The sequence below is a fragment of the Vanellus vanellus genome (assembly GCF_965231255.1).
Source record: "Vanellus vanellus genome assembly, chromosome: 4".
NCBI lineage: Eukaryota > Metazoa > Chordata > Aves > Charadriiformes > Charadriidae > Vanellus > Vanellus vanellus.
The window spans coordinates 38,884,830-38,898,905 of NC_138909.1; the positions used below are offsets into that span (position 1 = coordinate 38,884,830).

General features: G+C 38.5%; 1 protein-coding gene across 1 annotated transcript in view; it reads left to right on the plus strand.

Annotated features, from left to right (window-relative positions):
* Positions 1–14,076, plus strand: part of RXFP1 (relaxin family peptide receptor 1) — a gene marked incomplete at both ends in the record, with an annotated part of 50,170 nt that overhangs the window by 34,600 nt on the left and 1,494 nt on the right. The window contains 11 exons of the mRNA XM_082482310.1: positions 1,194–1,265; positions 2,112–2,183; positions 3,692–3,766; positions 4,049–4,120; positions 5,043–5,114; positions 5,866–5,937; positions 7,173–7,244; positions 9,587–9,658; positions 9,879–10,108; positions 11,395–11,805; positions 12,442–12,660. Coding sequence (XP_082338436.1) covers positions 1,194–1,265; positions 2,112–2,183; positions 3,692–3,766; positions 4,049–4,120; positions 5,043–5,114; positions 5,866–5,937; positions 7,173–7,244; positions 9,587–9,658; positions 9,879–10,108; positions 11,395–11,805; positions 12,442–12,660 — 1,439 coding nt within the window. The remainder of the gene's footprint in view (positions 1–1,193; positions 1,266–2,111; positions 2,184–3,691; positions 3,767–4,048; positions 4,121–5,042; positions 5,115–5,865; positions 5,938–7,172; positions 7,245–9,586; positions 9,659–9,878; positions 10,109–11,394; positions 11,806–12,441; positions 12,661–14,076) is intronic.

A 14,076-nucleotide genomic window follows, 5' to 3' on the forward strand; every position in this document is an offset into this window, starting at 1 on the left:
GTAAGTACTGCTTTTCGAATACTGAAGTAAAGAGTAACGGGGATTGCTCTGAGAGTCGCTGTGGACGTCTCGCTCTTATTTGATTCACCATTAGCAAGATGCAAAAATGGTCCAAATCTTTAACTCAATGATTGGACTGAGAAAGCAAAGATAAAGAGCTACCTGTGCGAGTTCACCTGACAGGAAAACACTTTGAAAAATAGGAGTGGGCTCTTACTTCACCCCTGCTCCCCAAATCTGCAGGACGGAAGAAGGAGATAGTATGGTAGTTACCTGCATAAAGTCAGAAAGAATGAAAAAGGAATAAAGTAAAAGCAATAGCTTGGATGAATCAAAACTCTTTAATGTCATATTTTGATTTACAGAAGCAAACGGAAGTAACCAGTACGGGTAGTGAAAAGAACACTGTTTTCTTTATCTTGCAGCAACTTTTTGAAAGATGCTTCTCACTTCTAAGCAAAACACTCAGTGAAAAAGATGATACGTAAATTGTGTTGTTCAGTTCAGCATATTGTTCCTGCAATGTTTTTAAAAGGAATTTTTTTAAAATGTTGTACCTCTTCTTTTTCCGTCACATGAATGTGGTTGATTATCTGTTATTACAGCTGCTGTTATTACCTTCCCAGATCACTTCTAGTACAGCCTCCCACCCCCCACCCTCCCCCCCTTCAATTCTCAGGCTTTCGTTTTCCGTGATTTTGGTATCTACATTTGACTGACGTCCTTAGCAGAGACTGAACGGGATCCTGGGAACATTCACAGAACGATTTTCTCTACAGAAGGAAACTGTGAAGGGCCTAAAATACGACACAGTGAAAGCGTTTAGCCTGTTGTGCTTTCTTACCGATAAGACAAAGCGTTCACCGTAATTGTTCCGTAAGTCCTCACTACAGAGGGTCCTGCCCTGCTCTGGCATTTCTATGACAGACAAGCCTGCACATTTCCTTCTGTCACCAAAATTGGCTTTTTTGGGGAGAGAGAGGCTGGAATCACATACAAGGGGCTTTTTTGCTTACTTAGTGGGTCATTTTTCAAAGAAAAGCATCAAAAGTTACCCTAATCAAAAATTATAATTATGAAAATTTTTAACAGTATTCTGATAAATTATCAAGGAAAAATCTTAAAACTCATTTTCATGCATCTGATGCTAATTAATCATTCCATTCATTTATATTTGCTTCATCTTGTTTCAGGTACCTGAGCAACAACAAGATAAGCAGTTTGAAGCCTGGTGTCTTTGAAGATCTACACAGACTTGAATGGCTGTAAGTTGTTTTCTTATTTGTATGTTTATTTTCTCAAGGACTAATTAAAGCAAGACAAGGAAATATTTGGATTGCTTTCATTTTTGTGCATAGCTGTACTTTATGCTAGATAATAACAAAGGAACTCCTGTTACACTGTGCAACGTAAAAATCCAATTGACTTTGGTGAGAGCAGAAATTAGTTCTTGGGCCTTAATGGCTCCAATGACTGATGACTTTTACAATACTAAATAATGTTTGCTAGTAATTGCTTGTTACATATTAATACATGAAATAATTCAGATACTATAAAACAGCAGAAAGAATTTTGGGGGCCAGTAAACCATAAATAGTGCTTGAAATGTCCCAGACAAAATGACTGTCATAATCTGAAATATTTGTTTATTATCTCTTTCCAGACAGATGAAAATGAAATACGGTTTTGACTCAGTAAAGTTACTAAAAATAAGAAAGTAATACTGTGCCTAATATTTTTCTGTGTGTTTTGAACTGATGGATTGCTGTGGAACACCATTATGTGGTGCTGTTTCAGGGAATTCGTTCAAATTCTTGACCAAAGAATTTTAAAAACTGGCAAGAAAATACTTTTCTCTAAATTGAAAAACGCTACTTTCTCGAAGTTAAAATATATTTTATTTTAAATCAAATTCTTCCAAAAGGAAATTAATTCGATGAATACCCTGACCTGCTATGGAGTAGTGCATTAATTTTTTAAGTAGTTTGAATGGGCATTTGAAGAAAACCACTTCAATCATGTTATTTTTTTTAGCATCTGTTCAATTTTTTTAAGACTGCAGTAAATTAAGTAAATTATCAGTCTGATATGTGCTTTGCTGTATTTTATAGGATAATTGAAAATAACAGGATAAATCGGATCTCTCCATTAACATTTTATGGACTCAAATCACTTATTCTCCTGTAAGTATGGAATAAAAACCAAGGGTGTCCTGGTTTGAGGTAGAACAAAACCAATTTTCTTTTCTGTAATTTTACCGTTCAACTGACTGGACTCTCTGAAATTAATGGTATGTTTTGCAGACAGTGTCTGCTTCTGGCAGTGATAAGTTAATACCAAGGCACGATATGAGGAGAGGCTCCTGCTTATACTTACTGCTATAGCAGCCAAGGGCAGCTCGCTTTGTTACTTGCCCCGTTGGAGGGTCGGAAGCAGAAGAGTGTAGAGGGGTCCCACCTGCGGGGAGGAGCGGACAGGACAGGTGACCCAAACCTGACCAACAGGGTATTCCATCCCATCTGCCTCATGCTCAGTGTAAAAGCTGAGGGATCAAAGGGTCAAGCTCTCTTCCTCAGTAGCCGGCATCCGAGGAGGACTCTGTCCGTTCTTTTGCCTTTGATCCCGATCTGTGTGTTCCTGAATTGAGTTCTTGAATCCAGTTCCCACCTGTTGCTGAGTCCAGTCCCAGTGCTTGCTGGTGACATGATTGTCATCCCGGGGGCTCGATATTGGTTTTGTGTATATTTGTATGTATTTCATTATTTCCTTATTAATATTATGATTTTTTTTCTTTTTATTGCTAATATTTCATTAAAGCTGTTTTATGGGTTTTTTCCCATCTCATAAGTCTCTCCCTGATATTCCCTCCCCTTCCCTTCTGGGGAGAGGGGTTAACAGAAAACATCTGTCATTCATTTAGTGGCCAGCCCAGCCCAAACCACAACAGTTATTAAAAAGAACAGACCTGAAAGGGCAGTTATATATAAAACCCTTTTTATACCGACTGTACTTGCTCAGCACAGAGTGCCAGCAGTTCACCCACAGCTTTTTCTTACCCCCAGGCGTGATGTGCTGAAGTAGGCGGATTCGGCAGCAGTGGACACGCGGTGTCTGGAAAAGTATAGGGAGATAGGTGGGAAAAACAGTGAAATGACAGCGTCACTGAGAGGACAAGGATGTGGCAGCTGCAGCAATGGCTGCCAGTTGTCCTCCAGAGGTGGGGGTCCCAAAGCTCCTGCTTCCGGCAGCAGCCCGGCCTCCCTCCCTGAGACCCTGCCTCTAACCTGCCGCTGCCCTCCCCAGCCCCAAAGACAAGGGACCCCCCTACCTCTGCGGCTCAGGGGGAAACCTCCCTCCATCTCCCCCTTCCTCGGTCACAAATAGAAGTTACGTGTTATGACAGAAGAGTCAAAACATTTGTATTGACTTCTATGTTTCGTTGGAAAAGCAGTGAAGTGAACTTCTTTCCTTTACCTGGTCATTCACAAGTTAAGGATAAAATACTGCTCCGCAGAATGCCACAGGGAAAATATGTGGAAGTTTAAGAAAATACTATTACCTCCAAGACTGCGAGAAACACATAAAGCTTTGACTACCTTTTTTTAAAAAGTACAAATATAAGAGACATAATCTTTTTTTCTGTGATGTAGTTTTTGGCAGATATAGCTAACGATACTATTCTTTTTTTCAGAGAGATGATGAATAATTCTCTTGCTCGTTTGCCTGATAAGCCTCTGTGCCAGCATATGCCAAGACTAAACTGGCTGTAAGTCTACCTTATTTCACTAGAAAAATATTATTTTGTTGGTTTTGTATAGTGTTTCCACGCCACTTTTTCTAATGGGGCGCTGGATCTTGCAGAGTTCCTGCTGGGTCACCGCAGGGTTGGTGACCCGAAGGCATCAATTAGGTGTGCAGAAATGTTATGTGTCTGGTTCCCACTCTCTTTTGTGCAGTCATGAAGTTCTGGTAGTATTTTTCTTTAATTAACTTAGAATAACTGCCTGAATTTATTTTCGGTGATCGATGTTGTGTTTTTATATCCCAGAGACCTTGAAGGCAACCACATCCATCATTTAAGAAATGTCACTTTCATCTCCTGCAGCACCCTAACTGTACTGTAAGTAATAGGATACGCTAGCCAGCCGGAGTGAGATACGCTTGTGCTCAATAGTCAAGTGATTTATTACAGCTAATATTAAAGTTTCCTGAGTATCATGGTTATTTAGATCTCCAGGAGATAAAATTACTGTGTTCGGTTTTAAATGAGCGCCATAAAGAATAACCACTGCTTACATTTATAGCAAAGTTCAGCATTGATATATGCGACTAAACTTCACTGAAGTGATTCTGACTGATACTAAGATTTACACAGCTTCATTCTAACTTTTTACTTGGAGGCAAAAATCTCGTAATAAAAAGCAGAAAACATACAAAATATGCAGCTAATTTCTTCATTTTAAAGAGCGTGATTGGCTGATAGGTTGGCTGGCTCATCAGTTTTAGAATTTTCCCTAAAGTTTGAGTGATTACGACAATGATGCTGTAATCATCTTCAGAAAATCCCTTCCACCTTTTGCTAGATTAGTAGGCTCCACCGTACCTGTCCTTGTCCGTTTTTAACTCCGGTGCAGTAGCCGTATTCTTGGCTTTCTCTTTGCTTTTAAAATCCCGGTTGCCCATTTAAGGAGCAAGCTCAGTGGCAGATGACATACGGATGAAGGAAATGTTGCACAACCACGTGCCTGGCACGAGACGTGTTTCGGTCACAAGCCTTCCAGCCCACTTAATCTTCCTCTTGTCCTCAGCCAATTTATACTGGCCTCCCGTGGGGATGTGTATATATATGTACACACGTATGAACATAAGCAATAAACGTTATTTATCGAATGGTAGAATGGTGAGCTTCTACATCTGGTTAGGTTGTTAACTGAATTAGGCAAATATATGAAGATGCAGAGAAGAGAGAATTTTAAAAATTTATAAAAAGTTTTCTCCAAAAAAGCAAGAAGCAGCAACATAAGTTTGTTTTATTCTTTCAGGGTGATGAGACGGAATAAAATCAGCTCTTTAAATGAAAACAGCTTTTCCTCTCTCCAGATGTTAGATGAATTGTGAGTTGATTTCTTCTCTTACTTGTATAACAAGTCACAAAGTTTTATAATTTACACTGCAAACCTCATTTATCATAAATTCTGTTTCATATGATATGCTCTGGAGATAATACCCATCCTCGGGGTTTTTTTCTGTGTATTTAACAGGGAATAAATAGTCAATAAAATACATATTTTTGTGAGTATCAATAATATTGGGGTTTTTGCTCACAAGATCCTTATGTTCCCTGAATAGAATCATACTAATTAATCTTACATCACCACAACGTCTTTTAGACTGGTTTGCCAGTTTCCGTCGGACTGAGACTTTTTCTCCGCTGTCCACAGTTATTAAAATCTGTGTTTAGTGAAAGTAAGCAGGGAGGTAGAGAGAAAAACTAAGGGAAAGATGTAGTGCTGGCTAGCCCATGTGAGAAAATTCCCATGATGAAACAATAAATTTAATTTATTTCCAAGCTCCTGCAGCTCAAGTTAAGGGTATTTTACTTTCTTTTTGATGTAAATACAATAATAATAAATTATGTATCTAGTGGCATATCTGAGCTAACTAGACAAAGAGAGATCTGGTGGATCTAGCTTCCCACCTTGCTTTAACAGCATTCTTTCATAGTCAAAGTTTCTGATACCCTACCTAAGAAATAATATTTGGCAAACAGAATAAAACCGCGTGTCTTGAAATTGCAAAACGGTTCGGTAAAATTACTGAGCCTAGTAAGAACTTATTGTATCCTACCTGTGGCTCTTTCTGCAGAGATTTGGCTAGCAACAAGATTGAATCACTTCCTCCGTATATATTTAAGGATCTAAAGGAGCTTTCACAACTGTAAGGATTCTTGATTATTATTATTATTATATATAACTGTATGTTACTCATTTGATATGATGCTTCCAGTCATGAGTGCTGGGAAAGAAAAGAGCACCTTAGTATGTATGTGCCATTTAAGATCTGCCGAAAAAAATACTTATCCCAAAAGAAATTCTATATAACCTTTTGCCCACAATAGTTCTGTAAAAGATGTGTATTGTCGTGTCCCAAAAGATACCAAGTTCAAATTCTACCTTTTTCTAGATCCTGTTAGTACATACAAAATGAGCTATGCTACCTATGTAATGAGCAATTAATAATTTGATGGGAATGTTTAATGTGATATCAGTATTTGGCTCTAAAAATAGATGATAAGAGTAAGAGCATCATACAGATGCCTTGTTTGAAACTGCTTTTTTCCTGTGAAGGAGTTCCGAAAAAAGCATAAGGTATTATAAAGCCAGAAGGACATTCTCTCTTGTTCTCATGACACGTATACGGGCAAATTCTCAAATGCTGCTGCTGGAAAGTGCCAATCTTTCTCCCATAATCTGAAAGAGGCACCAGTCACAAAATTTAAGACCGGAGGAGAAGAAGTAGTATATGGAATAACTTATTTTGTGCTTTCCCAACATCCTTGGGATCCATCACAATACACTGGGGCAACCAAGTGCGTACAGCTGCATTTATTGAGTTTGCGCATTTTAGTTACAATAACAAAATGAAATCATCAGGAAAAGTCATAGGGAGAAGAAAAAGGGGATGTACCTAGAAACACTTTGCACAGAGTGAAAGCATCTTAATGCTAACATCTATTCTTACATTCCACTGCCTCTGTCCCTTCTTGAACCCACACAAATGATTACAAAAAAATAGATTTTAGCAAATAGCAAAATCAATTGTCGTTTATTTCTAAATGCATGCAGTTCAGCTAGGTTCTTTTACTTGAAAGACAAGTCCAAGAAGTGTAATAACTAAATATTTCTACAGTCAAAACATTTAAGCATCAGGTGGGGGAGGTGGGGGGGGGGAGTGGCAATAGCATGCCTGTGAAGCATCTGACTACTCTTTCCACTGGCTTAGCAACCTGAATAACACTAAATGAATGTTCACATTTGCAGTTGGAACTGCCAGTTGTACAAGCCCTTCCTACAGGACTGGAAAAGCAAATGAGTTATGCAGTTTGACTTTATTTTTAGAACAAGCTGCAAGGAAGATGTACAAAGTTATTTACGTCTATTTTGTATTTACAGGAACCTATCTTACAACCCAATCAAGAAAATACAAATAGACCAGTTTGATTTTCTAATTAGACTCAAATCCCTGTAAGTATCAAGTTTTTATATTTTAGCTATATTTTCTTTGTGATTATGCACATCTCCTTCAGAAGGACACGATCCAGAATATGTTTTGTGAGAAATTACCTTCGAAATAGTTCCTGGTTATGTTGATGATCCTCAACAATTTGAGCCTGGAAGATAATTACTAGCAATACTCAAATTTTCCTTCCTGAAAATACCAGTTTCATAATGGAAATTTTTCCAACAAAAAGAGATCATAATTGTCTTTTCTGCTATTATAGAACAAGATTAATGCAACCCTCGTTTGACCTTGAACAATTTGTTCACAGGGCTTAAGGGTCGTGCGAGGTCCAGTTGGGGCTATTAACACCAGGATATATAAAGACAGGAATCTGGTGTATGTACAAGTTTGGGGAGATATTTCCATTCTTACAGAATCTACTGCTAACACCATGAAAAGAGCAATATAAACCAAGTAAAATTCATCCTCCGTGTCACAGGGAGGTGGGACTTTTACAGATCTTTTTTTAAGAGTTTAGGGGGAAATTTACTAACATAGGAGCTCCAACTTGAATTCTGCCAGCAGAGCTCTTCCGAAAACTGCAATAGTGCAGTGACAGTCTTGCAAATCTGAACTTATCCTGTGGTAAATTTAAGTACGTCTTCACAGGCCACTGCACGTCTGCAGCAACCAGCTCAGTAGAGCACAGCACTGGTTCTTGTCAGTCATCATTTCAAAATCATAGAATCATAGAATAGTATGGGTCGGAAGGGACCTTCCCATGGAAGGTCATGTAGTCCAACCCACCCTGCAATGAGCAGGGACATCTTCAACTAGATCAGGTTGCTCAGAGCCCCGTCCAGCCTGACCTGGAATGTTTCCAGGGATGGGGCATCTACAACAGGGAATCCATTCCAGTGTTTCACCACCCTCATTGTAAAATATTTCTTCCTTATATCTAGTCTAAATCTGCCCTCTTTTAGTTTAAAGCCATTACCCCTTGTCCTATTGCTACAGGCTCTATTAAAAATGGTTGTGGGGATCGAAAAAGAGATGTTTCCTTGGATAGGAGTGTAACAGCAGTTTATGATTTGACCCCTGAGCTGTAGCCAGCAATATACGAGCCTCTGTTGATCAGTCCAATTTCCTCACTGGATTTGGAATCCAGTGGCCAAATTCAACTAAATGTGGAAAATAGATAATGACCTGAAAATACTAAATCTGTACAAGTTTTGTGGAAATAAGCAGCTGAGCACAGGAAAGAATAATTAATTACCTCCCTAGCAGTCAGACTACAGCATATACTTCATCCATTATTTAACACCAAAGAACGCATGCAGTTCAGTGACCATGACCTTTCATGTTTTAAGTTAAGAAAGTTGTTAAATCTTGAGATTGATCTGTAGGAAGCTATATTTCAGCAGTTTGTAGAACATCAGTTGCCTCTTTGCTAGTTTGAAACAGTAAGAATAGCTGGGGAAAGTACACCCTAAGATTCATTGCAGTGCTTAAATAAAACTAAGAGACTTTTATATTGGGTTTTTTTTTCTCGTCTCCTAGCAAAACTGCCCACCAGCCCACAGCAACTAACCAGTAAGACTGGTACTTTTCTCCACTTTTGCCTAAATGTGCTCAGAACTCACAGGAATATTTCATTCCAAGTGTTGAATAATGAATTCAAGTAAGGGTCCCCACAGGGAAAACCAAAGACCTCAGACTGGTCGTACGTCTAACCAGTGGATAGGATGGACTGGAAGAGTACAGAAACTGAAGTTCTAAAAGAACTACGTACACAGTTACACTTTATTGATCTAGTACTGCAGGGGAAATAATAGTGCCATTTTCAATATAGTAAACAAAATAACATAATAATAAAGCCCATCTATTTGTCACAAGAAAGTCAGCGTTTTCCCTTATATGCCGTTCCCAGCTTGCTGCTGCTCCTGACACAATGAAGACTGGATTCCTGCAGTGGTTTGTTTGTCTGGTAATAGATAAAAGACAGAAGGGATTTGTAAAATATTACTGTTGGAACAAGTTATTGTTTTCTCAGAGATGATGAAAGAACATCAGTAGAACAATACGTTGGAAGGGCAACATAATAATCGGCAATTGCACTGCTGAGAGCACTAAAAGAGCCACCTTTGTGATTTTGGAAGAACAGCGAGTTTGTTAGAATCAACTGCAATTTATTTTATTCCACTTCAGCTTTTTCTGTCCAAGTTTCAAAGGGATGACATATTAGATGCAATTAAAGTTCATCTCTAGTTTTCTATAATCATAGAAGCACAATTAAATGCTCATAAAATTTGTTCTTTTACCCCTGAGTTTCTATGGCCTTTTACTGAGAGTATATTGTTTACAGCAGCTTGGAGGGCATTGAAATTGCAAACATCCAGAGAAGAATGTTCAGACCTCTGGGAAACCTTTCCCACATGTAAGTAGACTTGCTTTCTTTGGTCTGAATTTTGCAATTTACAGAATACTGGATAATTAAAACAGAAGTGTATGAAAAGCAGCATGCACCAGCGTTTCAACAGTTTTTGATTAATTTTTCTTCCTTCAGTATATGTTTTCTGAGTAGCTACTGGAGAGTTTTGATATTCTGGTAACCAAACTAGAACCGTCTCTTATCTGTTTTTCTTTTTCACAACCAGATATTTTAAGAAATTCCAGTACTGTGGATATGCCCCTCATGTGCGCAGCTGTAAGCCCAATACCGATGGGATTTCATCCCTTGAGAATCTTTTAGCTAGCATCACACAGAGAGTGTTTGTCTGGGTTGTATCTGCCATCACCTGCTTTGGAAATATTTTTGTTATCTGCATGAGGCCTTACATCAGATCAGAGAATAAGCTTCACGCCATCTCAATAATGTCTCTCTGCTGTGAGTACTCCATGTGTAAAAGTAAAAGAATATTGGTTTAGTCCGCTCATAGCATATATAATATTTGTTATTATGATATAGTGGCTCTGGATTAACTGAAGTTTCGTGTTGTTGCGAATGACGATACAAAAAACTGTGTACTTTATGCATCAGGAAGTCTCGTTCGATGCTGCTTTTGTTCTGTACCAACAGGCAGTTGATAAATTCCAAAGGTTTCACATTTGAATTTAATGCTGTGGGCATTGTGTCAAATTCACACCTTCTTCAGCAAGGAGAAAAAAAATTCCAAATTTTTCAAAGGCCCGTAAACTTAAATTTGACTAGGCATTTTTGGGTAAATAGCAATTTGCACATGTAAACATTGTGTTCAAGATAGCTATTCTATTTTTTGCACGAGCAAAAGGTTACCTGTGCAAACATAGAAAACCAATCAGTCCTAGCTCCCCAATATTAAGAATTAGGGTGGTTTTTTTATTTTTATTTTAGTCCTGAAGACAAGACAGGCTTACGGACAAACGATTCGGCAGTGCAGCCACTACAATCTCAAGTACCCCGTCTCAACACAGGGGAGTCTACAAGTACTTCACAAGTTATATTAGTTGCATTTTGAAGGATAATTACCAACAGTGTATAAAATGACTGCAATATTTCTAACCACAGCATGTCAGTGATTTAGAAACTTTGTTGTTTCCATGGGAACAGTCTGAGTACCATGCAGAACTTCTAGCAGAAGTATCTGAGAAGCCTTCAGCCCTATGTTGACAACTCCTCTTCCCTTACCAGCCTCAGACGACTACGCACATCAGTTTTGAATTAGCATAAGGTGGACAAACCTAAACTAAACTTTGGATCCAGCAGAGACGCCCTTCGCAGAACAAATTATTTTCAGTTAAATGTCAATATCAAAAGGAATAAGACCTAATAAAAAAAAAAAAACAAAACAGTTGCAAGGATATTTCTATAAATGAAGCCATATCTTTTTCTGTTTGCAAACCAACTTTATCTGAGCTTCAAAAAATCAGGTTGGAAACAAGTATGAAACATAGGCTATCAGTTCAAATGAAAATTAAAAAAAAAAAAAAAGGAGGAATGAAACGGAATTATACTGCCTTAATTGTAATTTGCAATAACATTCAAACTATAATGTTGATTTTCTATCTATACGTTAGCTGACTTATAAATATGTACTCATATATACGTGTGTATGTCTGTTTTCCAATATACATATACACAGAGAATGGGAAATTCAGATGTGTGAATAATGATGTTAAGCACTGTGCCCACAGGTGCTGACTGTCTGATGGGAATATATTTATTTGTGATTGGAGCTTTTGATCTTAAATATCGCGGAGAATACAACAAGCACGCTCAGTTGTGGATGGACAGTATTCATTGTCAATTGGTGGGATCGCTGGCTATTCTGTCTACAGAGGTGTCAGTCTTACTGTTGACATACCTGACTTTGGAAAAATACATCTGCATAGTTTATCCTTTTAGGTGTTTGAAGCCCAGAAAATGCAGGACAATTTCCATTTTGGTTCTTATCTGGATAATTGGGTTTGCTGTTGCTTTTATCCCACTGAGCAACAAGGAATTTTTCAGGAACTACTATGGCACCAACGGCGTCTGTTTTCCTCTTCACTCAGAACAATCAGAAAGTTCAGGAAGTCAGATTTATTCTGTTGTGATTTTTTTAGGTAAGTTGCATTTCTTCTTTATATATGATTAGAGCTGCAAACGAACTTTATATATGATTAGAGCTGCAAAACGAACTGGATGCAGTCCTGAGTAATGCGCTCTGGGCAATCCTGCTTTGGCAGGGGAGTTGGACTAGATGATCTCTAGAGGTCCCTTCCAACTCTGAAAATTCCGTGATTCCGTGATTCTGTGAACTTAATTTTCAGGCAAATAAGATAGTTTTGCTGTGATGTTCACACCTCATATTTAGATGCTCCAGTAAGAACTTAAAGACTTTTTCCAGCCTGAATATTTCACTATATTAGATGCATGACGGGCTGAGAATGTAGAAAGAAATTAATGACCATTAAGTTCCTGAGAGAATAGACTTTGTCAGGGAAGTAGAGCAATGATAAGGCCAGAGGAGAGAACTACGTAGTTTGGATCAGATGGCAGCCATTTATCAGCTGATGAATTAAATAGATATCTGAGTAGAGGTGAAAATTCAGTGTACAGACTCAGATCTTCTGGCCACTTAATTATATGGGACCAGCAGCTTAGACGAAACATTTTTCTTTACTACCCAGCCTGCAAATAGGTGATGTGAAAATGCCACTATGTTCTTAAATTACAACTCATTTTAACTTCTTAAACAGGTGTAAACTTGGCAGCCTTTATCATCATTGTGTTTTCCTATGGGAGTATGTTCTACAGTGTTCACCAAACAGCTATTACGGCTACTGAAATTCGGAATCATATTAAAAAAGAGATGATCCTTGCTAAACGATTTTTCTTCATTGTGTTTACTGATGCACTATGTTGGATACCCATTTTTATTTTGAAACTCCTTTCTCTACTTCAAGTAGAAATACCAGGTATGTCCTTTCTTTTGTGAGGCTGTTTCAACTGTGTCTGTATGAAGTGTTGTTTCTACTTTATAAGAAAAAGAGTTTAATACATTGAACTATATTGCTATAATGAATTTTATGTTATATGTCTGTATATATGTACACACAATATCATGAACTATATAGTTTTACTGCTGCGTTGAACTATTACTATAATCATCAGAGAGGTTTATGCACCCTTGAGTCAGCCAAAAAAAAAAAAAAACAAAACAAAACAAAATTCAAATTGTTCAAGTCTGCCTCCATAGAATATCTATAAAATGTACAAAATGTATTTGAAAACCAAGGCTGAATTGCATTGGTTTTTCTCATCTTGGCTTTTGCTGGTTCTGTTGCCTAAATATGGCTCAGGACAATACAGTGTTTCCTGTCTTGATTTAATGTCTTTAATTTAATTCTTACCCTGAAATAACTTTTTTACAAACTGATACATTGTAGTTCAATACCTTAAGTTGGATAAAGCTGTGCTTACCTTCTTTGTGCTCTGAATATATCGGCATGTGAAAACACCCTAACCTAAAAGATTAAAAATTGCACCTTATTTTTTATTCAGCAAATGAATGTTCTGCATTAGATAAAACAGATTAAACAGTAATTACTCATTTCATAAAATTAAAGACATTATAGAATCATAGAATAGTTTGGGTCGAAAGGGACCTTTAAAGGTCATGTAGTTCAACCCCCCTGCAACAAGCAGGGACATCTTCAACTAGATCAGGTTGCTCAGAGCCCCGTCCAACATGACCTGGAATGTTTCCAGGGATGGGCATCTGCTGCCTTTCTGGACAACTTGTGCCAATGTCTCACCATCCTCATAATAAAAAATTTCTTCCTTATATATAGTCTGAACCCTCTTTTAAAGCCGTTACCCCTTGTCCTATCTCAACAGGCGCTTATAAAAAGTCTGTCCCCATCTTTCCTGTAGGCCCCCTTTAAGTACTGAAAGGCCGCAATAAGGTCTCCCTGGAGCCTTCTCTTCTCCAGGCTGAACAACCCCAACTCTCTCAGCCTGTCCTCATAGCAGAGGTATTCCATCCCTCTTGATCATTTTTGTGGCCTCCTCTGGACTACTTCCAGCAGCTCCATGTCTTTCTTGTGCTGAGGACCCCAGAGCTGGCGGCAGTACTCCAGGTGGGGTCTCGTCAGAGTGGAGTAGAGGGGAAGAATCACTTCCCGCGACCTGCTGGCCATGCCGCTTTTGATGTAGCCCAGGATGTGGTTGGCTTTCTGGGCTGTGAGCACACACTGCTGTGTCATGTTGAGCTTTTCATCCACCAGTACCCCCAAGTCCTTCTCAGCTGCTCCCAATGCATTCATCCCCCAGCCCGTATTGATACCAGGGGTTGCCCCAACCCAGGTGCAGGACCTCTCATGAGGTTCACC